We start from the raw sequence: 24,469 nt of genomic DNA on the forward strand, positions 1-24,469 counted from the left end.
AAATTATAGATTTTTGAAATATTGTATTACAATTTTTAGAAATATTTTTCTGATGATAATATACACTGACAATGAAAATAAAATGGATATGGATGACCACAAAGTCAATACAACATTGATTTTGTGACCAGGGCCTTCACATTCAACTGCACAAACTAGGGGAACGTTAGTGTAGGGTTGCCGTTACAATCAAAAAGTCAAGGATGTCACAACATCTTGATTACTACATGTCATTTTGAAGTGCTATAACTCTTAAAGATTTCTCATTTGCTTCCTTCAAACTGAAGCAATACGTACATTCACATCTTGTCTTTTGAATATGGACTATTCCAACGTGAGGGGTGTAAGGATAAATGTTCACCAAGCATTATTTCTTGGGGGTGGAACGTCGCGGCGAATTTCCCCGTCGGCGAACTTACCCGATTCTACCCTAGTCTTTTGATTCACTTATTTACAGTCTGATAACCCATAGTCGTGGGTCCACTGTTGTAATGGAAATACCCCATAGCCCTACTCCAGTCCGCCATGAAATACCCTCAAACCGGCGCAATATAATATCCGTCACAACAATGTTAAAGCAAGTCCATAATTCCGTTCGGTTATCAGACATGTTAATATGTGCACCTAGGTAAATAATAATAGTAATAATGATAATAATAATAATAATAATAATAATAATAATAATAATAATAATAATAATAATGATGATGATGATGATGATTATAGATTGAATTAAAATAAAAGGCCAGGGGTTCTTTTCCATCTACATACTTTAACCCCTGTATGATAATAAACTATCAAGAAAGTTTAGTCGATCGTTTCTATAATTCCGTCAACAAAATTTGACCACTTCAGCGTCATAAACTATGTGTATGTGTGTGCTTGCGCGCGCGCGCGCGGGTCTGTACTTATACGATAGATTTATAAAACAAGATGTTCAACTAACATCTTTTTGCGTCCACAAGTGGAGATCACAATTTTCTCTTTAAATCTTTAGCCAAGTTACTTGTGATGCCAAAGGTGTGTCAGTGTCATTGTGATAAATTTGCTTCTTTTCTCTTGTCAGATTATTTTCTATGGCCGTGCTCTTCTGTACATGATAATATTATTACGCAAAAGGCAGCGTTCAAATGGTTCTCTCCACTAGCAGTGTTTGGGTAGCTGGGTCTGTTAGATCCGACGGAAAGTGCTTTGCGATAGACTAGCGTCCTATCAAAAGGATAGCAAGCAATTCTTTTTCCGTTTCGCGCTATAGAAACCGGTATAAACTCCAGCTTCATTGATGGCCTATTGGCTCTGAAGGACTTCTTTTAAACAATGCTATAAATAGTAAACAGAAATGGACTGCGAAGAAAAGACTTCGTCGCAACCCCCCCCCCCCCCCCCCCCCCTTTCCCCCTGCAAACAAAGGTCCTTCCCATTGAGCAAAGGATCTCAAACGAGGAGGAGGCAAATAAATTACCTTATTCCACGCAACATTTTTTTTTTAAAGGAAAGGGACGGGAAAACAAGATAAAAAAAGCGATTATATAACATTGCAGCTCAAGCAAACATTTGCTTGAGGAATAATATAACCATTTTTATAGAGCTGTGAATCTTTGATAACAACTCAACTGTAATCACATAACTCTGGAGAGAAATTAGGAACAGGGAAACACCAAGAGGAGGAAACCTCATAAAAGGTCCAACTAAAACAGTACCTGCATTCCACAACGCCAGGAAATACTGAGTTTCAAATCGCCTCTTAACTGGACATGGCAGAACTGCATCAAATATGTGCAGATGGAAACTTGGGAACAGTGAGACCTGCCGGAAATGTCAGGCAGCCCCAGAGACCAGCGATCACATTGTGAAACCACTGTCCAGTAACTAAACTTGAAGGTGGCTATGAAACCGTCCTTATGGCGGAGGAAGACTTTCCAAGCTGGATTGACGAAATGAATTTGGAGGTGTAGCCATACGCTACTACTACTATCACATAACTTTAAAGCAGTATATGCGGTGCAACTTGATATAATTCAAAGGGGCTCCCGATCACAGACTAGAGGAGAGACAACGCTGTTAACAGCCAGGTACTCATTTTACACCTGAGTACGGTGAGAGAATGTGAGTAAAGAGTCGGTTCCAAGGACTCAGCTATAGCCGAGCGAGGTTCGAACCATGGACCTTCCGATCCGAATGCGAGTGTCATACCACAAGACCACATAGCCGCACATGTTAAAATAGGGTAGGGAACAGATGTAGATCCCAAGAGCACACAATCAGTGTAGTTAGTTTGAGATAACTTAAAAATCGCATTCAGTCTTAAGCACAGGATCCCACTATGAGGAATTGTTTTGTTTGTTTTTAAGGTCATATCAGCGCCAGTAAAAAGGGAGAAAATGTGATAGTAAAAAGTTCTAAAATTACAATTAAAGCACCCAAGAAAAGGTAAGAGAAAGGGGAATTAGTTCAAATAGGAAACAGAAGTAGATTCCAAGCGCCCACCATCTAAGTACTTATTTGACTTTGAGATCACGTAAAAGTCTCATCCAGACACAAGCACATGTCCCAAAGAGGAATACACTCAAATGTTTACAAATCATATGTAAACAAAACATAATACAGTGCATAAAAGAGAGATGATTTATAATGGAAAAAAATATAATCTCCTAAAACTTACAATACAGTTGACTGTTTCTCTTTCAGCCAGGGCATCCGGCAATGGCCAGGACAAAACCGGGTAAACTCATTCCAAGACAAGGACAGGAAGCATGTTGGAAACGAGGTATTGGAGGATAGAAGACAGTAAGTGCCTCCCTGCCCACTCAGGAATACCACCCAGTATGAGGAATGGAATACACTCAAATGGTTAAAAAACATTTCAAAACAAAGAAATGTAACAATATATAACGGAGAGATGATTTACAAGGGAAAACACATCATCTCTCAAAACAATAGCTATACATTTGATTACTCCCAGCAAAGGACTCCAGTCAGGGCCAGGACAAAACCACTTAATCCTATTCCCAGACAAAGACAGAAAGCAAACTCAGAAAATTGATATAAGGGGATGGAAGACACAACAAGAGAAGTACGATTTAAATTTATCAAGCACTTTGAAATCAATACTTCAAAATGTCAATTGTTCTCTTTTCAATAACCCATATTTGGAACAAGATTTCTACGCGGGGACAATAATATTGTGATTTGTGTTTCAATAAAGATCTCAACACTTGACATGGTTTTGTGTACATGAGGGATTTATTTACAAATAAAAAGATTGATTCAAAAATAACAAAAAAAATACAGAAAATAATAATAAAAATAAAAATAACAACATGAAAGGGAGGAGGAGGAGGAGAGGAAGAAGAAGAAGAAGAAGAAGAAGAAGAAGAAGAAGAAGAAGAAGAAGAAGAAGAAGAAGAAGAAGAAGAAGAAACCAATAGAAACACTAATCCAATAACCACAATAAAAACAATACAAAAACGAAAACAATTTAGACGATACATAAATACAATAAAAGATAGTGTTCTTTTTTTCTCTAGCAGGGTTGTCTAACTGATCAGAAAAACTCCATCCCATTAATATTAGAATACTTTTATCACTTTATGGCAGATCTGCTAATGTGAAATATTGAAAATTCTTAGTGTTCATGGGAAAGATACAACAATTGGAAATTGAATGGAAGATTCAAGTTAATAAACGAATACAGATAACATGGACGTTTCGGGTTTCCCTTTATCAACAAAACAAGATGAATGAAACAATAAAAACAAATGTAAAATATGAGAACGGCACTGATAAGGTTCCTTTAGTGTTTCTTTCATCATGTTTTCTTGATACAGGGGAAACCTGAAACGTCCACACTATCGGTCTTCGTTTACTAAATTGAAGCTTCCATTTAACTTCCTACTGTTATTTATTTCTTTCAGCTTTAAGCAGCAACATTTTCATCACAGACTTGCCAACCATCCTCAACCATTTGAATTGATTTATCTTATTTTACCCAATATATATGGTCTTTTTCCTACATGTTCAAAAATCCAAAATCAAATATCAAAATTTAACATCAACGAATTTATGGAGACTTATCAAGCTGGTTGAGGGTAAGAAAACCCAGCTATTCCTATGATAATCATACGCCTGGCTACTGAGATTCTCATCTCGGAGGAGACGATTTTTAATTACCTTTAATTCTTCTACTTTTTATCATTTTTCTCCCTCTTTATTACATACTCTGAATATATCAATTATCAATGGCCTCAGTCCCAAACCATTCAAGTCAACGATCGCTCGACCTCTAATTTTAGGCTCAGATCATTCTTCAACCAATAATAATAATAATAATAATAATAATAATAATAATAATAATAATAATAATAATAATAATAATAATAATACTACTACTAATAATAATAATAATAATAATAAACAGCACAATTCTCATTTACAACAAAAACTTTGAATTTATGGAAATTTGTCCCTAATATGTCTTTAGATTTTAAAACAACTACATTGCCTGATTTCCTAAGGTCTTGTGGAAGAGCTTTTCTAGTTTACGGACCAAAACAAAAGAATGCTCTCTCACCAAGTTTTGTATTATTTTTAGTACAGGTAGCTATGAGGAATCAAACAAGGATCTCAACATTCTTGGCTGTTTACAACAATGGAGTAATTCAGACAAATATGCTGGGGCTGATTCTTCTGAGGTAGCGATAAACAAGGACTGAAGCTTTGAATTTAATTCTATTAGCTACTGTTAGCCACTGCAGCTCTTTTAAAAGGGGTAGAACACAATATCTTTTTCAACGTTTAAAAACCCATAAATATTGGATAGTAGCTGTAGTGTAAGCTTGCATCCCAGTTCTGAAACATTAAATAAGACAGAACAATTTCATGCTAGCCTTTGGATAGAACACTGGTCTGTTGCAAAGTACATTTTGCCAGATTTACCATATTACACTACCCAATGACTGTTTTCGGACAGATGGATCGGAAGTAAATGTCAACTGAACACAGGACCAATAAAGATCCCTTTGTGAGACAGATGCTCGACCAACTGAATATGAATACTCAATACAATGACACTGATTTAGTCCCCCCCCCCCCCCTCCCCAACCGAAAAATAAAGCAAATAACATTCATTCACTGTTATACAATAACACGCAATACAAGTAATCTCTATTTTCAAGACTTGGGCTTTGTCTCTTGATCTGTGACATTTCTAATGAACACCAACTCTGGTGAAGGGGCTTTATCGGGCTCTGGTTCGTACATGACAGAAGAAGCAATGGCTAATACACTACCATCAGGACTGAATGCAAGTGATGAAATGCTGTTGGGATATCTGTAACAAAAAGTAAAAATAATATGAGTAACAATATATTGACAAACTATATTTTTGTTACAAGATTATAAACTAAACAACCCCCCCCCCCCCCCCCACCAAAACAATTCAATTTTTTTTTTTTTTAAACGAAAATTTCCAACCATCCAGGTCTGCTTCCGACCAATTTCAGACCCAATTTCAAATTTCCGACTTCCTGGCCACCCTGAATTGATGCAATCTATGCCATAAGGGCTAAGGAAAAAATCACTATAAAATTGTTTCCTTAACAGTAGAAATCTGTAGTATTACATACTTTAAAACAACTATCCGTACTGTTGATCTGATCTATTAATTATTGACTTCATCTATTAATTAAGAATGTTAACATAAACTATTGTTCAACTGATCTATTAAGCATGTTTACCAGTGCACTGCTGAAGACCTGGTGTAATGAAAATGTTGACATTACAAACAAAATATACTACTTTCAACACAGTCTTGAGAAAATTGACCATTAGACTACTTTTGACTTTGGAAATGTTAGCATTATTGGTCCTACTGATATTTAAATATTGGGTGCTATAGAATGTAATGATATGCACACTTGCAAGAGAATGACATAAGGTCTGTAGCGTGAGCCACATAATAGATTTTTCAGCTTTATCAACCTCCTCCCCTCCCCTCTTGCGCAATGTTGTCCTTACTAACATTTCTAAGACAATGATTGCCAATGCCATCATACATATGAAAAACAACGAAGTTGCAGACACACATACCTATGAAACTGGCAAAGTCTCTTTTTGTTGTGTCCGTCCCAGATATTGACATATCCATCAGAGCCTCCAGTGGCAAATGTGTTGAAACCAGAATGAAATGCAATAGCATTGACAGGGTAAATGAGCTCTTGACCATCTTGTTTGATGCGATGACACTTGAAAGCGTATTTTTTCTTCTGCACCTCTGGGCTTGGATCTAAATACTCTACAGCTACACGACCTGTGTATCACAAATAAAAGAAAATAAAAAGTTTAATCTTAGAATTTTACGAAAAAAAATAATTAAAAATACAATTACAGGTTGTCTAAAAAAAACAAGGAGAGAAGTTAAAACTTAAACATACATCAAGCACAAGACTTGTTGAATGAATAAAATTGTCTCAAAATGATAACAAAAAGTGGGGAAGAGGGTGAGCCAGTTACTCTAAATGAAAATTTCAAACTAAATGGTTACAATTTCTAAATATGTACATTTTATTCTGTTTAAGAAATTACACACAAATTCGTCTTGATAGAATTTAAAGCAAATACCAAACTACATGATATTCAATTTTATAGGTCTGATTCATCCTGGCATGACATCAGAATGTAGGGTCACGCACCATGAAAACCAACACTTGTTAGATATGGAGGTTATTGCTTCCATTGGCTTTTGTCTCCTCGGATGTTGATTTTTAGCAATGTTACTTTTTGAACTGCAGAAGACAAAACTATAATCACCCGAATACTACAAATGTAAAAAAAAGTACAAACAAATTTACCTTCAATAGAACTGAGAACATAACCTTGTTTATCAGGAAAACTGCGAATACATCTGGTCTGATATTTGAGATTGGATTCTCTGCGTTGCTGGACATATCCCATATTTCTAAGATCCCAGACAAGAACTCTTCTTTTTGCTGTGCCAACAATCAACGAACTGCCACACACTGACATTGTGTACACCTGAAATGTACGACCAAAGGAATAACATTAATAACAATTTGGTTTATTTAAAGAAAATCACATGAAGATTTTTGTAGAGGAAAACAGGATAAACACATTATGAGGCCTTAATCAAATTTCCACATTTTAGCATGCATAATTTTATGGGGTGGGAATCTCAACTAACAAATCAAAAATGGATTGAGAAAAAAACATTCTTAGTGCATTAAAAAAAAAAAGAAGAAAAGATCATTCAACAATTCTAATAATGATAGATGAATCAATATAGAATATGAAAAATCAGGAAAATTTCATACATGCCCCAAAGTAAAGACCCATTAAGCAGTGAGTATATGTCAAACTTATCACAAATTATAAATTTGAATTTATCTTCAGGAGCAAAAATTATCTTAAGGTGAGAAAAAACCGGGACAAGTTCCATTCCAACATGCAATATTAAGTTTAAAATAAACATTTATTGGAGCAATAGCAGAAATAGATAACATTAATAAAAACAGTAACAAACATAGTCACCTTGTCTGGTTGTGGAAAGGAACCAACACAGGTTGGATTGCGAGGATCCCAAATTTTAACTGATGAATCCCAACTGCCCGAGATAATAATGTTAACATCAGGTGCATACTCAACACATCTAATGGGTCCGTCATGACTTCCGACTATTTGATCTGAGTAAATTTTTTTAATTGAGATAAGTTAGAAACACATCATTTAATTCTTATAAGATTAAAAGCAAAACAGAAGGTAATACATTTGTTGTGTACTTGTACTGATTATAAATATGAAAAAAAATACTATGCCCCTCCACCACAGCATTATAGGATACCGTCGCCTAAGCATTCCATGAAAGAATATAGATAATCCATCAAACAGGAAGTCTGATGTCATCAGGAATTACCCATGTTGTCCAAAGTCGAAGTATAAATATATAACTAAATTTAAAAAAAAAAAAGAATATTCTTACAGAACAGGTAATAAGATAATTAGAACTGGAAAATTTAATTTTCATTATTGGAGAGCACAATACGATCAATCTTGGATATGATGATGACACAGCACTTATTTTGGACTATGTTCTCAAAGTCAAAGCGACAAGAGTAATCTCAAAAGTTGAAAAGTAAGGGAACATTCAGATGAATGCCTTAAAGTCTTGATAATAGGATACAGTATTGATCCCCAAATTACAATACTGACGTTCAACTAGAAAATATAAGTTAATTGAAATAACTTGAGATTGATAAAAATAGACATTGTGAACCTGCACCCAAAATATGAATAACAATGAAAAAGAGCGTGATTCAATTAATGTATAGAGAAAAGAAAAACCTTAAAACCGAAATTTAAAAAAAAAACAAAATGAACAAAAAATCCAATGAAATGACTGTTTTTGAGTTTGTATCAGAAATAAGTATAAACCTAAGGTTTGATTTATAATTCCCATATTTTACCAATATAATACTTTTGCGCAAAGTTTACCTTTGAACTATTGTGATATTTATAAATCATTACAAAACAAAACTTACTTTATGACTTTCATAAAATGGCTTGACAAAATAGATAATGGACACTTACCTGTACTGGTGTTGAAGTCATACATCTTTAATGTTTTATCTAAACCCCCACTGAAAGAATGGACAGCATCCTATGGAATTAAAATAAAAAGTAAAGTTCAATATAAAAGTAAAAACTCCATAATCCAAACACTTATATTCCCAGCATTTTGTCCAGATTATAGAGACATCTGAAAAGTGGCATATGTAGTTTTGACCTCAGTGGTGATCTACGTCTATCATTACAATAAACAAATAGACCATACTGCAAATGTGTGGTTTATTAGAATTGTTTCTATTTATTTACTTTTAATCATAATTTTGTTTCATTTTAAACTTGGGGGATCTGGGATTTGGGTTGATTTTGTAATTTTTGTTTTTATTAATTTTCACATGTGAGCTTATTATTAAAAATGAGGTGAAGTTCATTTGGATATTTTTTTCATTGAATGAAACAGTTTACACGAAACTTACCAGTGAGTCAATTTCTTTAACTGAAAATTCAGCAAAATCAAAAGCTGATCATTTACTTTTATTGAAAACAATAACCTTTGTATGGCCAACAACATTATCAAATGATGTGGGTTGGATGGGTATCTATCAGATTGTGTAAACGGATCAGCCACACGTGATTGGTTAATTATTGCACACACACTTCATGGCCATGTTGGTTTGGGAGGTGGGGCTATCTGAAAATGACTGGACTGGGTAGGCTGATACGTTACCTTCCTGACCTTAATTGGATGAGACAAAGCACTTTAAATTAGAGACATAAATCCTCTTGATCACAAAATAAGTGTTTGGATCCGGAAACAAGAATTTCCAGATTACGGTGTACAAATAAAGAAGAAAAAAATCTTCAATATCGACTGATTAAAAAGACCCTCATCCTACTAAAGACTCTCAAACCTGGGACTTAACTGAAATCCAGATTTGAGAGATTTTTGTAAGGTGAGTGTCATTTTAGTCAATCGATAATTGAGGAAGAAGTTTTCTAACCAAAATTTTTATTTAAACATGTTTTTTCAGAGTTCGGCAGTATAAGCGACAAATGTGCCAAACATATTCTAAAAAAACAAATCCAAGATGATTGTTTAAACCCCCCCCCCCCCCCCCTGACCCACTTGTTACTTACAAAGAAGCAACAATCCAACACAGGAGCAGGATGGTTGTATTTGAAGCGCATACTATCTCCGATGACATCGTAAAGCCTCACAGTCTGATCCCAGGAAGATAACAACAGAAACTGTTTAGAATTTGGACCAAACTTCACAGCTGTGATGCCATCAGATGGCATATTGCTGAGCTTGAACTCATTTGGCGACTCACTCATATTTAGTTCCTCTACTCTGTAAAGAAAAAAAAGACAAGGAGCATATAAATACAATTAAAACCATACAACCATTCACACAGACCAGAGACAAAATTTCATGGAAGGCATTAGCAAGTGCTAACAAGACTGATTCCCAGTACCGTACACGCTGGATTCTAGGGCATTCTTGGAAGAAGTCAAAAAGCATGCTAGAATCCGAGCATACCAAAATCCGATGCCCATGGGAGGTAACCAATACATTCAATCACCCACCTCCGGCATGTCATATTATAGGGTGCGCTGGAAAAGCAGTACTGTCCTAATTTCTTAATACCCACTCAAGTGCCAACTTTATTGCTCAAGAAAAAGATGAAATGAGCTTAGACAAGAACTAGCTTTGTCACCAAAGTAAAGCTTTTATATTATAAGTATAAGATCATAATTTATCCTGAGTCAGAAAGCTGGACCCCAAATGTGTATTGCTATTTTGACACAGAAAATTGCACATTCTTCTAAATCTTTAAATCTTGTTCAGTCTTTAGTTATATGGCATGCTTTGTTGAATTGTGACAGTTCAGTCAAAAGCATTACATAAATTAAATTGTACAGAGACAAATAAATGCCCAGGGCAAATCATGCAGCAAAAAACTGAGACATAAGTGATCACTTGCTTTTGGATCAAGCACCCATTACCTAATATAAAAACATTTTACAAATCCATCACACTCGCACATACATTCACGAATACACATATTGAATATTGATACATAATCTTTATTTCAAGAAAGTTTCCACCTCTCAACACACTAACACACCCAAAACACTCCTTTTATTATACAAATGTGCATATCGATGACTTCAAGCGCAAACCGTCTAAGTCCGTGATCAGCATGAAATCGTTTTATTGGGTTAATTCATTCTATACCCTACGATACACCATGTCTATTAATAAATAAGAAAACGCGGAACTCTAAATTGGCGAATTTGACTTGTGATCAAACCGTACAAGTCCATTGGATCTTTAAATTGCCGGTCTCAAAACGTCTATCTCCGTTGTGATTCCTTCTTGCCTGTTTCAACGTCAGGTGATTTGTCTGTTACAACAATGCCTTTTCCTCAACTTGGTGAGTTAAAAAAAAATCTAAGCTAATAGCATCATTGATTAAATCATAGACTGGTTTACAGCCGTGGTAAACGAATGCTTCAACTCGGTTTTTAGAGACTCAGAAGCAAGCCAAAAGACGAAAGCTTCCAGAATCACCTGATGTGCAATTGCCCAGAGAAACCTGTGAGCCTTTTCATAGCAATGACTATGAAAAATGTTTTTTTCTCTTTTTGAGGAAAATTTTTGTCTAATATCAAAGCCCTATCTCCACTGAGTAAAAATGTTTTTGAATTTTGAAAATCCATTCATAAATAAACAAGTTATGCAGTTTCAAAGGTGTCATTTATTTGGATGACCCGCAAAGAGGAAAAATCTTGCGTAATAAGTGGATTAAAAGATTGAAACTTGAAGAGCAAATTAGGATGGTGTTTTGTAAAATACGGGAAAAGTACTCGTCATATTCATATGAAATTTTACAACCAAAAAGAAGAAATGTTCATGTATTACCTTGTCAGCGACAAAACCTCCACGCCCGGTAGTTTTAGAAATATTTTACTCCAAAGAGTAAAAATCTATTTTTAACGGTCTTCTGGTAATCGCACGAGTTTTGTCGCTTGAGATAATCTAAAATGACCTTTTTTCTAACTGTGTGCCAACTTTCAGTCATATTTATCGATAAACAGCGTCGTAATTAATTTTTTAAAATAGCATATACGACACGGCTTCGTCCCATATTTTGACGCGAATTCGGGCACTTCGTGAGCGAAAAAGAGGCCCAAAGATTTGTGCGGGATAGTCATTGCTACTTTTCAGGACATTCTAAATCTATCTGTCTCGGAATTGATTGATGTACAATCGGACATGGATATTTCGTTTAGTATTGATGAAAAAATGTTTAACTTTAGTAATATTAAAAGTAGTGAGATGGAGAGTGAAGGAGGTAAAGAAGGTGGTGAGATGGACAGGGAGAGGATCAGAAATGATGAGATGGACAGGGAGACAGGGGAAAAGATGATGAGGTGTACAGCGATATGGTGTAAGATGAGGTGGACAGTAACAGTGGTAGGGCAGCTGGAGGTAGGGTGGAAGATAATGAGGTGGACAATGACCATATTAGGTTGGAAGGTTAAGAGGTGGATAGTGACCAAGGTAGGGTGGAAGGTTAAGATGTAGACAGTGACCATGGTAGGGTGGAAAGTGTAGAGGTGGCAGTGACCGTGGTAGGGTGGAATGTGATGAGGTGGACAGTGACCATGGTAGGGTGGAATATGATGAGGTGGACAGAGTAGGATGTAAGGGGATGAAGTGGAGTGTGAGGGAACCAAAAGTAGGAAAATATTTGAACAAACGCTTAACGGAGCAAGGCAAGGTTTATGTTGGCAGAAGATCAGACAATGGGTCAAATAAATCTGTTCAATCATTAAAATAGGGGGGTCCATGCTCGTGTAAAGCACAGTATCACCAAGAAGATAAGTGACGAAGACCGAAGCAAGATATTTAATGAGGTGGATGAGTTGGGATGAGAGGAATGTGTACAGTGTGTGCTACTTGTTCCTGCACTGAAAGCTTCTGCACTGTATACTAAACTAAACTGCAGGTGCATAATTAGTACTCAAATTATAATATAGGGACTGGTGACTGTCTTTCCTATCTCTGGAATGAGACAGTGGGGGCATTCACTGCTAATGAGTTTGCGACATGTTTATATGATTTTCACGAATAAAAAAGATCATTTTTATACAGTGACCGTGACCTCTGATGACCCCACTTATCAAAACTGTAACCATGTGTAAGCCACTGCTCTGAGATTGTTTTGCATCAAATATGAAAAGATTTTGGTGCAAAAAATCTGGGAGCGGGGTCACACACAGATGGAGGTGGATAGCGTACATGTGACAGTTGAAAGACAACTGAAGAATGTTGACGTCTATTCACCTCTTGATTACGTGCAATTGATAAGGTCAGCAAGAAGGAAGCCACGTCCCTATCAAGTTCAGTACTTGAAATTCCAATTCTTCAAATACTTTGAAAAATTTGGCACAGGAGAGATTAAAAGTATTAACCCTGGAGCTGGGGAAAAAGTCACAGACATTTGTGCCTTAAAATAGTGTCCTTTTGGGTAAATTAATTTTTAATTTAGTTTTCCAACGGATTGGGTAAATCTCAAAGTAGGGCGTGGGGATCATCTCCTTTCCAGAAATAAATAGTTTTTTAATGAATATTTCAATTGCGAGTTATTCTCTGTTAAACAATTCACTTTAATAAATCTAAATTTAAAGATATTTTGCTTTTATACATCAAGTGTTTCAAGGACCGAGATTACATGTTCCCATGCTAAATACTTCAAGTCGGGTCTCCTTCCTCTTGGGTGTGCAAAAGAGGGAGGGGGGGGGGGGGGTTCGCAGCTTCTAAGGACAATATCATTGTAAACCGTCTATCATTTACTTTCCATCATCCATTAGAATAATTTCTTCAAGCACTTTCTTCTATTCTTTAAGCTTCCTGTGAGTGTCAGACAGTATTTTTATAATCTACTGAGTTGACTGCCTATTGATGTAAGGTTTGTGCAGATCGACTTCGTAAAGTGATAATAAAACACTCCACTTATATAGCGCTTATCCACGAATACTCTTAGTGCTTCACGATTTAGTCCCCCCGGCTGAAAACAGACACAGAACACAATGGAAATGACATAACATTAGTTAGGCGTCTTACAATTATTCGGACAAAGACGGAGCTGTCCGTATGGCCAGGTACTCATTTACACCTATGTCGAATGGAGTAATATGTGTAAAGTGCCTTAATTGAGGACACAACACCCAGCAAAGACAAACAAGTGTGCACAAATGGTCATCTATCTGTTCATTCAGCACGCCTGTGGAAGCTTGAACTTCATTTCAGACGAGACTCACTGACCACCGAGCTAGGTTCCACAATTCACAATTCTGAACAATTGCTTCTTTCCCCACTGGTCACTTAGTTTTTTAAAGATATAAATCAAAAAACGAGAGTATTGCAAGTTGAAATAACCAGACTTACAATGGCCATACGTATTGCAAGATGCAATAACCCAAGCACAATCCATCCAAGTCCCGTGCGAAGGACTACAACTCTCGCTCACAAACCGCCCAAGTGAACAACACATCAAACCGTCTAAGTCAATGACACTTTGTTGACGTGCAAAACGTACAAGTCCGATAAATAATGAATGTGCAATAAAAGAACCAAAATAATGGTATCAGTGATTGTATTAAGTCATAATTGGTTTGAATGAGCCTATTAAAAACTGAAATTCATATTTCATATACCAATTAACGGTTTTATCGCTCTCCTGAAAAGTTACCTCTTTTGGACATAGACGGTTTGCGCGCGATGCCATCGATATCTTATTTACAGCGGTTAACCTAAAACAATTATAGGCTTCTTTTATCATTGCTATAAATGAACAATATTTTGCATTGGTATGAGATCATTTCCATTACAACAATGAGCCAATAACAATTTGGGTTATCAGACATGCATTTAAGTAGACGCTGCATCACACCTATCTCTCAGGCACACAAGGCTTTCGTTACATTTAGACTCCATCCAACATGGAGAACACACACTTGAAACAATTCTCACTACATTCTGTTTATTTGTTTGGACCATTTCTTCTTTGTTTTGTTATGCTGATGAAGGGTTTACATCCAAACTGTCAATTGTTTATATTATATAGTTTCATTCCAAAGCCTATTCCTTTTCACATTTTCATTAGTCCAAGGCTTCAGACAACCCCTTTTTAGCCCTGCCACATAGCACCCTAGAGACTAGGTATGGGGGCTAAGCGCTACTACCATGCTGATCTAAATTCACACAAAGGAAATTGGTATGGTTAGCTAATTTTTAGCTTGAGCATGTGCGGCTTGCGTGTTGAATAATCTGATGACACTCTGATATACTCCAATTCCCATGGAATTCCATGGATCCACAGAAGATTATCACCACTGCTGGTTATCTCCTCTATTCACAAGAAAGCCTATAACTATAATCAGATTTGAATGTGAATGAGTATGATCTATTAATTTGTGGTGAGAAGGGTCTTTATGTGGCTTATTCAATTCAAGCACACATGTGAATGTGAATGTGAAGACACCTTATTCTAATTAATATTTAATTTCGGGAGACCTTCCTAAAGCTCTTCGTGCTAGCATTTCTTTCAATTTGTATTTTCACCGTGGATCTCTTGTCATGAGTTTATTTATTCAATTTGTCATATAGTAGCATTTTAAATACTCTAAAACAAACCATGATAGAGTAGTGAAAGTTTAAACTTTCCTAATACTAAATACGACCATTGTTTTGGTTGTCCTTCGCCATTTTGTTTTGAGAAGTATTGAAAGCAGTCCTAGGTTGTTTTTTTCCTATTAGTATAGTATTAGTATTAGTATTGGGGTTAGCTTGAGATCGGAGGATTTTTTCTCTATTAGTGTTAGTCGACATAAGTCTTAGTAAAGGTGCTATGGTGTTCGTTTTTCCTATTAGGGTTAGTTAAAGGTACTAGGTTTTATTTTTTCTTAGGGTTAATTGAGGGAATATTTGAGTTGTTTCCCTTAGCACGAGGAGCTTTCGGAAGGCCTCCCTTAATTTCAACTTGGGTCAAATATTTCTCTTCCAAAACAATCAACAAATAGGCCTAAATCTAAAATTTTAGATGAATTTTCGTTATTTGGCACAATTTAAGTTAAAATTTAAATTAGGCGTAGGATACCTTATTCAACAGACTTCAAACCGATTTTAATATTCAAAATGATGTTTTGGACTGGTTTGAATCTTATCTTTCTGACCGCACACAGTGTGTTGCCATTGAAGATTCTCTTTCTGATATTAGTGTTCTGCAGTTTGGGGTACCCCAGGATCTGTCCTGGGGCCCCTCTTATATACCTTGTACACCCATAAATACTATAATCTCGGCGTATGAGTTGAATTTTCACTTGTATGCAGACGACACTCAAATTTATTTCCCTGTTACTAACGATACAAGAGTGGACATTGTATCTCGAGTGGAAGCGTGCGTGAAAGACATAAAAGATTGGATGGTTTTAAATAAATCAAAGTTAAATGAGGATAAAACGGAAATAAGTTTTTATGGAAATAACCGGCAAAGAACAGAAATAGAATCATTGAGCATTGCTGGAAGTCAAATTAAGATTGTAAATGGTGGAAATGTCAGGAATTTAGGTGCATATTTAGATTCACGATTGTGTATGGACGCTCATCATAAAATTTATAGAATTAGACATCTTTTGGATACTGAGACTGTCAAAACATTAATGACATCATTTGTACTTAACCGAATAGACTACTGCAATGCTCTGTTACAATCGTCACCAAAATATATAATTAGACAGCTTCAGAAAGTGGAAAATAGAGCTGCTAGAATGGTGACTGGTTGTGGGATGAAAGAGCATGTATGTAACGCCGATTTTAATATCTTTGCATTGGCTCCCTGTTAACAGCCGAATTATGTTCAAAATTCTATACTATGCTTTTAAATGTTTTAATAAGACAGCTCCTGTATACCTACAAAATATGGTTAATCTAGGCAGTTTAGTAAGCAGCAGCAGTGGCAGTCAAATTTTGACCCAACTCGCCCATAGGAAAGTTGTGACCGAAAATTGCCGTTCGCGTTTTGGGGGGTTCAATTAAAGATGCATAACTTCGTTGTAAAGAGGAATATCGCAGATATTTTGATATCATTATTTTCGTCTTTCAATTTCCTTTTAAATGGTGCCAATTAAGGAAAAATCCATTAATAATTCCAGAAGTTATATGAAGTTAAAATTTGGCAATTTTCAAATGCATTTATTTTTTTATTTACCGCGTGTGTTTTTAAAATTTAACGCTTGTTTTTAGAATAACATCTAAACTTTACTCATGCCAAATTTCAGGGCTCTATATCGATGCGCAGACACCTTTTAACTCTGCGCCGAAATGCCTTGTTTACATTATCTTCTCATCATGGCTGCCGGACGATATCGATATTCATATCGATATTTTAAATTTAGTTATGTATTATGTTAAATTTAGTCCATAATATTTTCAGTACTATTATTTGCTATGTTTTTATTTGAATACATACTTTCCAACTTTATTTATAGGCATTTTATAGTTTTTGTTTTAAAAGTTCGTATATTTCTTCTCTTTGTGAAATCCGATATTAATAATATCGATATTTTAAAAATACCAATTGCTTTAATTTAATTTAATTTTACTTTGCCATCAAGTCATCAAGTTTCTTTCCCATATGTTTAGCATGTTTATCATTTGTATCCATATTCTAAAGGCCTTAGCCTTAATAATTATTATGGTAAGAAGTTCTATTAGTTTTGACACCCCCATACATTGAGAGAGAAGGGGGGAGGGGTGGGGGGATAAAATTATATTAATTGTCAGTTCAAATGATGTAATAGCAATAAACCCAAAGTGGTTCAGCAGAATTCTTTAAACTATTAAAAGCCAGAACTTTCCTTCTAATTAGGTATAATAGGGAATCTGTTTCAATTTATTTGAACTTTTTCAATCTACCATTTTATTTATATGCAATTAAATTGCCATAGGTAAATATAAACTCATTATGTCATTACACAACATGTTTATATCTTTTCATTTAAATACTCTCAAACCCGTTTTTATTCTCTATGTATTAATTAGAAGAGGGGATTATTTGCAATTGTTTCAGTGAGATATTGGGGATAAATCCAAAAGTGATAGAGCAAATTGTTTCTTACGTCTAGCAGAGTTTTTGATTATGTAACATTTGCGTCATATTATGTAATAATGTGTTAATTTGAAATGTTTATCTTCCTCTTTATTAATGTAAATGCATTGTCCTCGATAAGACGAACATTTTGGTATACAATATATGATAAGAACTCCATATTGACTGTTTTAACCATTTTTTATTAACATCACGCGATTTCGGTCACAACTTTGCAATGGTAATTTTGGGGTAAAAATCGGTCTGAAATTTCAGACTTTGAACTGCCGTAACTACATTTCTAATCAAGATACAAACAAAATTCAAACTGTTTTGTAATCTGTGTTGCCAGCTCTTTCATATATGACATTGGTTTCAAGTGTGTGAGGTACATTTAGAATTTCTATTAAACTCCCTAGTTAATCTCTATGTGCCGAAGAGAGAACTTAGATCCAGTGGTCAAGATCTCTTCCAGGTTCCTCCCTGTAGGTCGTCTTTTAGTGAGAGATCTTTTAGCCAGTCGGCACCTGTCTTATGGAGCCAACTGCCTTACATTTCATCCCTCAAAAAATGTCCAACATTTGAAAATTTTAAAAAGAAACTTAAAACACATCTCTTTAGAAAATCATTTGATGTTTAACATTTCAATTAGGCCTACATATTATAGATATCCTAAATTTTCATCTTGTACTTGTAGTTGTAGCACAGCGCGTGGTAATCAAATTACAATATGATGATAGATTTTATGCTTAAATTATCAATTTATTAGTTGTGTTTTATTTGCATTGTAAAGCGCCTCTGTGCACATTGTGGATCTAGGCGCTATATAAATTCATTCATTCATTCAAGGAAACTGAATCTGAAAGTAAGTGAAGAAAGACGGAAAAAAAATTGACATCAAAATTAAAATCTATACCTCAGCCTCCGATGGAGTCCGAGTGAGTCAGAGTCAGGGAGGCCACGATTTTGGAATAAGGGTAGGCCTATGTATTTTGCAAAAAGATTTATATTTAGAGTTTGATTGAAAGCAAAAATATCTCGAATTTGGCAGAACTAGGGGCAGGGGACATCCCGAGAATCTCGGCGAGATATAGAGAGCTGCGCCAGTGTTACCAATACTTAGCTTCTATACCAGGATAAATCATTCGTTTGGACCGAAAAATAAATAAAAAACTTACCGCTTACCGTCAAAAGCAGTTTAGATTTGAAGATACATTTGTTTTCTATCAAAAAACATTCGGTACTAGACAATCCTTGATGAATTTCAAAAGTTGTGTTTGAAATTATATCCTAAATATTTTCATGATTCATTCCTCGCTAAATCGTGTGTTTTTCTCGTCTGACCCATAGGTTGGTGCCCCCTAGTGCCAGCCGCCTGCCGCGCAATAGCAGCGCAAAACAAAGGTTTTTTAAAACGTTTATTGAGAAAAAGATACGGAAAAAAGTGTCCCTAGATAGGTATGCAATTTGGTGCATAAGTGCAGTAAAAATTGGTGCGCAAAATTAGTTCGTAGAGGATGCGAGACTGTGTGTGTGTGTGTGTGGTGTGTGTGTGTGTGTGTGTGTGAGTATGTGTGTGTGCGTGTCTCTTTCTTTCTTCCTTTTTTTTTGGGAGTGCCTACGTACACGGTAACGGGGCATCTAGCCTCAGGATCTATGTACACGTAAACCGGTTTACCGTTGCAACATTCTGTCAGTGATGGTCCTCGCTGTCGTGACCGCGCGCGCTCGTGTGTGTGTGTGTGTGTGTGAGTTGTTTTTTTTAAATCAAAACAATTTTAACCATTAATGGCGAGATTCCATCTTACACTCCCCAAACTCCAGATCTTAGTCTTAATGTTATCATTAAAAGACAAGCTTTGCGATTTATAGTTTAATTGAAGCCCGAGTCGAAATATACTCTTACTACTGCTCTCTTGGTGGAAACGATTTATTCTGCATAAGCAATCTGGAGAAAAAAATCAGTGTCACTGTAAAAGGTTAAAATTTCACGAAGTACGCTCCGTGAACACCGCTGTAACAATCCTTTGATCTACGTCATCAGGCAACCCATTGTTTCTTTCATCTTTACCCATTCCCCCTTACTATCCCCCCATCCCCCCGCCCATCTCTCTCTCTCTCTCTCTCTCTCTCACCCTTTCTCTCTCTCTCTCTCTCTCTCTCTCTCTCTCTCTCTCTCTCTCTCTTGTCATAATGTTATCCCTTCCCCTTCCCATCTCAATGTAAAATGAAAACGTTCTGTTGTTTGCAGATACATGTATGATTGTTTTGTTTTCTCTCTCTCACTAGGCTAGGATTAAAAACCAAGACATCAGGTAATGGGTGTCTAATGCCAAAGTATAGATTCTCTCTTTGGCCAATTTAGTCACGCATGTGGCAGTCCAGCTATATACTATGTTCTGCCTATACCACACAATAAGTGGGATTTTGGGGGGTGGGTACGAAAGAAATCAAGGTCATAAGTAACCGTGCACAAGAGCTGTATAGGGAATTGGTTTCTGGGGGTCTTGCAAATACCAAATATTTTATGGAAAGCTTTTTCGAACTCCAAGACTCTGGTTTGTTTTGCTATCTTGGAACAAACGAAACAGAGATGTCTTGATGTGTGGCCTAGTTGTCTGATTTTGTGACCTGGATGTAAGGTTTTGTGACTTAGATGTATCCTTTTGTGTGTGCAAGCCATGCGGGTAAGTACGGCGATAGCTTGCCAGTTGAGGAAAAAAAAAGGAAGAAGCAGCGTATCCGCATTTGAAAAACAAAACAAAAAAAACCTGAAAAAACAAAACAACTTAACCTTTTAAAGGCAAATATCAATCTTACTTGGACCAAAAATAAAATCTTACCGTTTTCATCAAAAGACAAAAAACAAATTACAATTTAAAAACTTGAGCTTTTATATAGAGCAATATCCACCCAACGTGCTCAAAGCGCTTTTTATCAATATTCTTACTGCTCTTATGGTGGAAACGTTTGTTTTTTCTGCGTTAAAAAATAATATAAATGAAGACTATTATTTGAAAAACAAAAAAATCAGTGTCACTGGCAAAGGGTTAATTGCAGTACTCCTGCATCCAGTGAGACTCCCACGGCACTTGCTAATCATAAAAAAGGAAATAGCAGCAATCAACAATACTAAGGTGAAAAAAAAAGGTGGGTAGGGGGGAAGAGCAAACCCAGTCGCAATGCAACCTTTTAGCGGCGAAATTCGATCTTTGACCTAACACCAAATCTTCTATCATCAAAAGACAAGTAACGGCAAAACTATTATAGACAATTGAAGTCCGAGTTGCGATAGTCTGACTACTCTCTTGGTGGAAACGCTGTATTCCCCGTTAACAATAATAAAGATAAAAGCAAACTACTATCTAAAAGCAAAAAATTAGCTTCGCTGTTAAGGGGTTAAGAACACCTGCAACTGCAACTGCCAGCATCCTTGAGATGTCTACGTCACCAAGGTCACCAATCGACACGTCTCCCTCTCGTCGGCATGCACCCCCCCCCCCCCCTCCACTCTCACGGTGGTGGTGGCGGCGGATAAAAAAGGCCCTATTTTCTTTTATTCAATCAACTTGACTGCTGGTGGACCCTAGGCCTCTCTACAAGTCCAAGAAATAATACTCACTTTTTCTCTTCGCCAACGAAAATATCTACCCCCTACCGGTCTAATTATTTGTAGCAGACGACAAATTTCTCAAAAAGGTCACGTGACACTGTAAAAACAACACAGGAAGTCCATGAAAGCTTATTTACGACATTTCCTTTGAACCGTCCGTGTAAACAACAAAATTTCGTTTTCATTCGACTCAACGGGTCAGATTGGCCGGTATTTTTTTAACGAACTAAAGTTCTGAAAAATCAAAATGTTTCTTAGAAAGTTGAAAGATGCTAGTTTTTGAAACAGAGGTAGGTTTTTAAAAAAAATCTTTATATTTTACGTGAATGCATGCTCAAGGCGAGTTGGACGTGCAGCGGAGGTTGGTCGGCTAAAGGCGAGGCTCTCTAGACTGACACTGACGGCTGTACTCAGACTCAACTTCTACTACAACACAGTAACTGAACTGCTGCACTGACTGCAATGGACAATAATTATACTTTAGGACTAGAAAGTGTCTTAAACTCACACCCTGACAACATAACTTACCAAAACAGAGTGGAGTAAACAAAATAAAAATTTGGTACCAGCTAAAATTAAACGTTAGTCGGCTTTCGGATTTCTGTCTGCTTTCTTTTCAAACCAAAACAACCCAACGCTTGTTTTCAGTTTCCGTTTCCTATTCATCTCACTACGATATTGATATAATCCAAACATCGATGTGAACAGCAACTTGCTTTCAATGATATAATTTCATACCTAAATCTAAGAAAACAAGCTCTTGGGATTCATAAAAAATGAACGTTTTTACCTGTGAATGAGAGAGAGAGGAATGTGATTTTAAAACATTTTTCAAATATTGTCTACACGAGCATCATCATATAAAGATCGGTCCTATAAAAATTCCCATAAAAAGATATTCTTGACTGCTGTACTGCTATGAATACACACCATCTGTTTCGAGGCTCTCTAAGGGGTGGGGCCAGCAGTGTGGGTGGAGCCCATGAGCGAAGCAACATCATACTACAATGTATTCATTTGTTGTAGTTGACGTGGGACTCTGCCATTGTAGTCTGATAACTTTACATCTCAAAAACTTGAGCATTTATATAGAGCAAAATCCACTAAACATGCTCAAAGCGCTTTACAAGGGTCAAAAGCTAGAGGTGCCTAAATGAGCCAATAAAATTGAAAGTGAAATAAAGGGAGTAAATGTGACTCCTGTTCGGTTATCAGACCTGCTAATTCTAATAATATGGGTACATTGGGACAAACACAACACAACACACTTTGTGTTGTGCTCTTTTACATGAGACACATTTACTCCTTTTATTTTACTCTCCATTACAAGGGATCCCTAGCCAACAGCAACACTTGACGAGATATTACGCATGTGAGGCGATATTACAATTTTTTTTCCGGAGAGAGACAGCGCGTTACTCATTTCGCACCTACTGAGAATGCGAGTTAAAGAGCCTTTTTCGGGGACTCAACTATGCGGCGCTCAGAGCGGGACTCGAACCCTGGATCTTCCGATCCGAAGGCTAGTAACATACTACTTGACCACATAGCCGCGTAGAGAACGTTATGATCTGGCAATAATCATCCTCTATAGTCAATCAACACACAGGTTTTTAAAAAATGTATAGTCAATCAATACACCATTTGTGCGATATAAGACTAATACGACTATGTCAAAAAATATTTGAAACATTCAATTGGTCAGAAACGGTGGCAGTTAGATTTTAATGTTGATAAATGTAAAGATTTGCATATTGGAAGAACCAATCCCTGTTATGAATAATTTACTGACGTTTCTCGAACATTACCCATCTCAAAAACTAATTCTGAAAAGGGTCTTGGGATCATTTTTGACTAAAAGATCGCTGAGAAAGGATTTAACTGGTGCATCACTGTGAACTTTTCATCAAAATAAGTTTATTGGTTATATTTCTAATTTATAAAAGTATGTATATAATAACATTTTAAAAATGATATCTCATTAACCAAACGGTAGATTTCCTCAGCTGATAAGATAGAAGCATGCGCAATGCTATGTTGACGTTCTCTCTGTAAGGACATTTTAGGGCATGTGACGTTGAATGCTTGGAAACTTTCAGAACAGTTTTGAATGCATTCGGTGACTGTTCCCTGATTTGATTGGACTGTAATTGAACATTTGCCGTGGGTCCTTTTTCAAATACAAGATATTGAAGATTGAAGAACTCTGGCCCTACATCCTGGCTGGAGCATAAGCCATCGTACGAATCCTTTCCATCCGTGCGGCTTTGTGGTCTTGTGTATGATATTCGCTTTCGGATCGGAAAGTCCTGAATTCGAACCTCACTCGGCACATTGTTCAGTCCTTGGAAAAGGCTCTTTACTCACATCCTCTCATCGTAATCAGGTGTAAAATGAGTACCTGACCGTTAACAGCGTTGTCTCTGTCGGAAAAAAAATGTAATTAATATCGCCTAACTGGCGTCATGTCTCGTTATACATGTTCAGCGATACTGTTGATCAGGGACCCTTTGTAAAGCGCATTGAGCACGTTTAGTGGATATTGCCTATATGAAAGCTCAATCATGTGAGCACGACATCATCACGGTTATGCTCTATGGAAATGCTATTTATTATTATCTTGTCCGGCTTCGTGCCATCTTCTCGGCTTCTATCCATTAAGACTCCATTTTTAGATCCTCCGTCAATGCCCTCCTCTAGCTGTTCCTAGACCGCCCTCTTTTGCTAGTTCCCTGCGGGTTCCATGTAAGAGCCCGCCTGTGTATTTTATTGTAGACCTTCTCAGAATGTGGCCCAGCCATTTCCATAATCTCCTCTTAATTTCGATATCTATTTCTTCTTGGCCTGTCATGTCCCATAGATCTGTATTTCTAATTTTGTCATACCATTTAATTTGTAGTATTTTTCTCATACAGTACAGTTGTCTGTATTTTATGACGTGTTCTTATTCAAGCGCTATGTTTCTGAGCCATAAAGCAACACCGAGTTCACATTGGTGTTAAAATTTTCAATTATTTTCCTTCATATTTCTCGAGAAGATACGAATGTTTCCAACAATATAAGACTGACTCTTACTTTACAACATATCCTAACTGTAACATCTCTATGGCCTTCCACTTTT

General features: G+C 36.4%; 1 protein-coding gene across 1 annotated transcript; it reads right to left on the bottom strand.

Moving 5' to 3' along the window:
* Positions 1–5,081: 5,081 nt before the first annotated feature.
* Positions 5,082–21,997, bottom strand: LOC144965649 (mitotic checkpoint protein BUB3-like). The gene is made up of 7 exons (XM_078901208.1): positions 21,877–21,997; positions 9,715–9,928; positions 8,602–8,671; positions 7,546–7,697; positions 6,849–7,032; positions 6,088–6,307; positions 5,082–5,329 (listed from the first exon to the last, which is right to left on the bottom strand). Exons 2-7 carry the CDS (start codon positions 9,910–9,912, stop codon positions 5,170–5,172), a joined length of 984 nt encoding a protein of 327 aa, XP_078757334.1. The 5' UTR covers positions 9,913–9,928; positions 21,877–21,997; the 3' UTR covers positions 5,082–5,169.
* Positions 21,998–24,469: the final 2,472 nt, after the last annotated feature.

Source organism: Berghia stephanieae, chromosome 2, assembly GCF_034508935.2.
Source record: "Berghia stephanieae isolate SIO BIC M18660-M18661 chromosome 2, UCSD_Bste_1.3, whole genome shotgun sequence".
Classification (NCBI taxonomy): domain Eukaryota; kingdom Metazoa; phylum Mollusca; class Gastropoda; order Nudibranchia; family Aeolidiidae; genus Berghia; species Berghia stephanieae.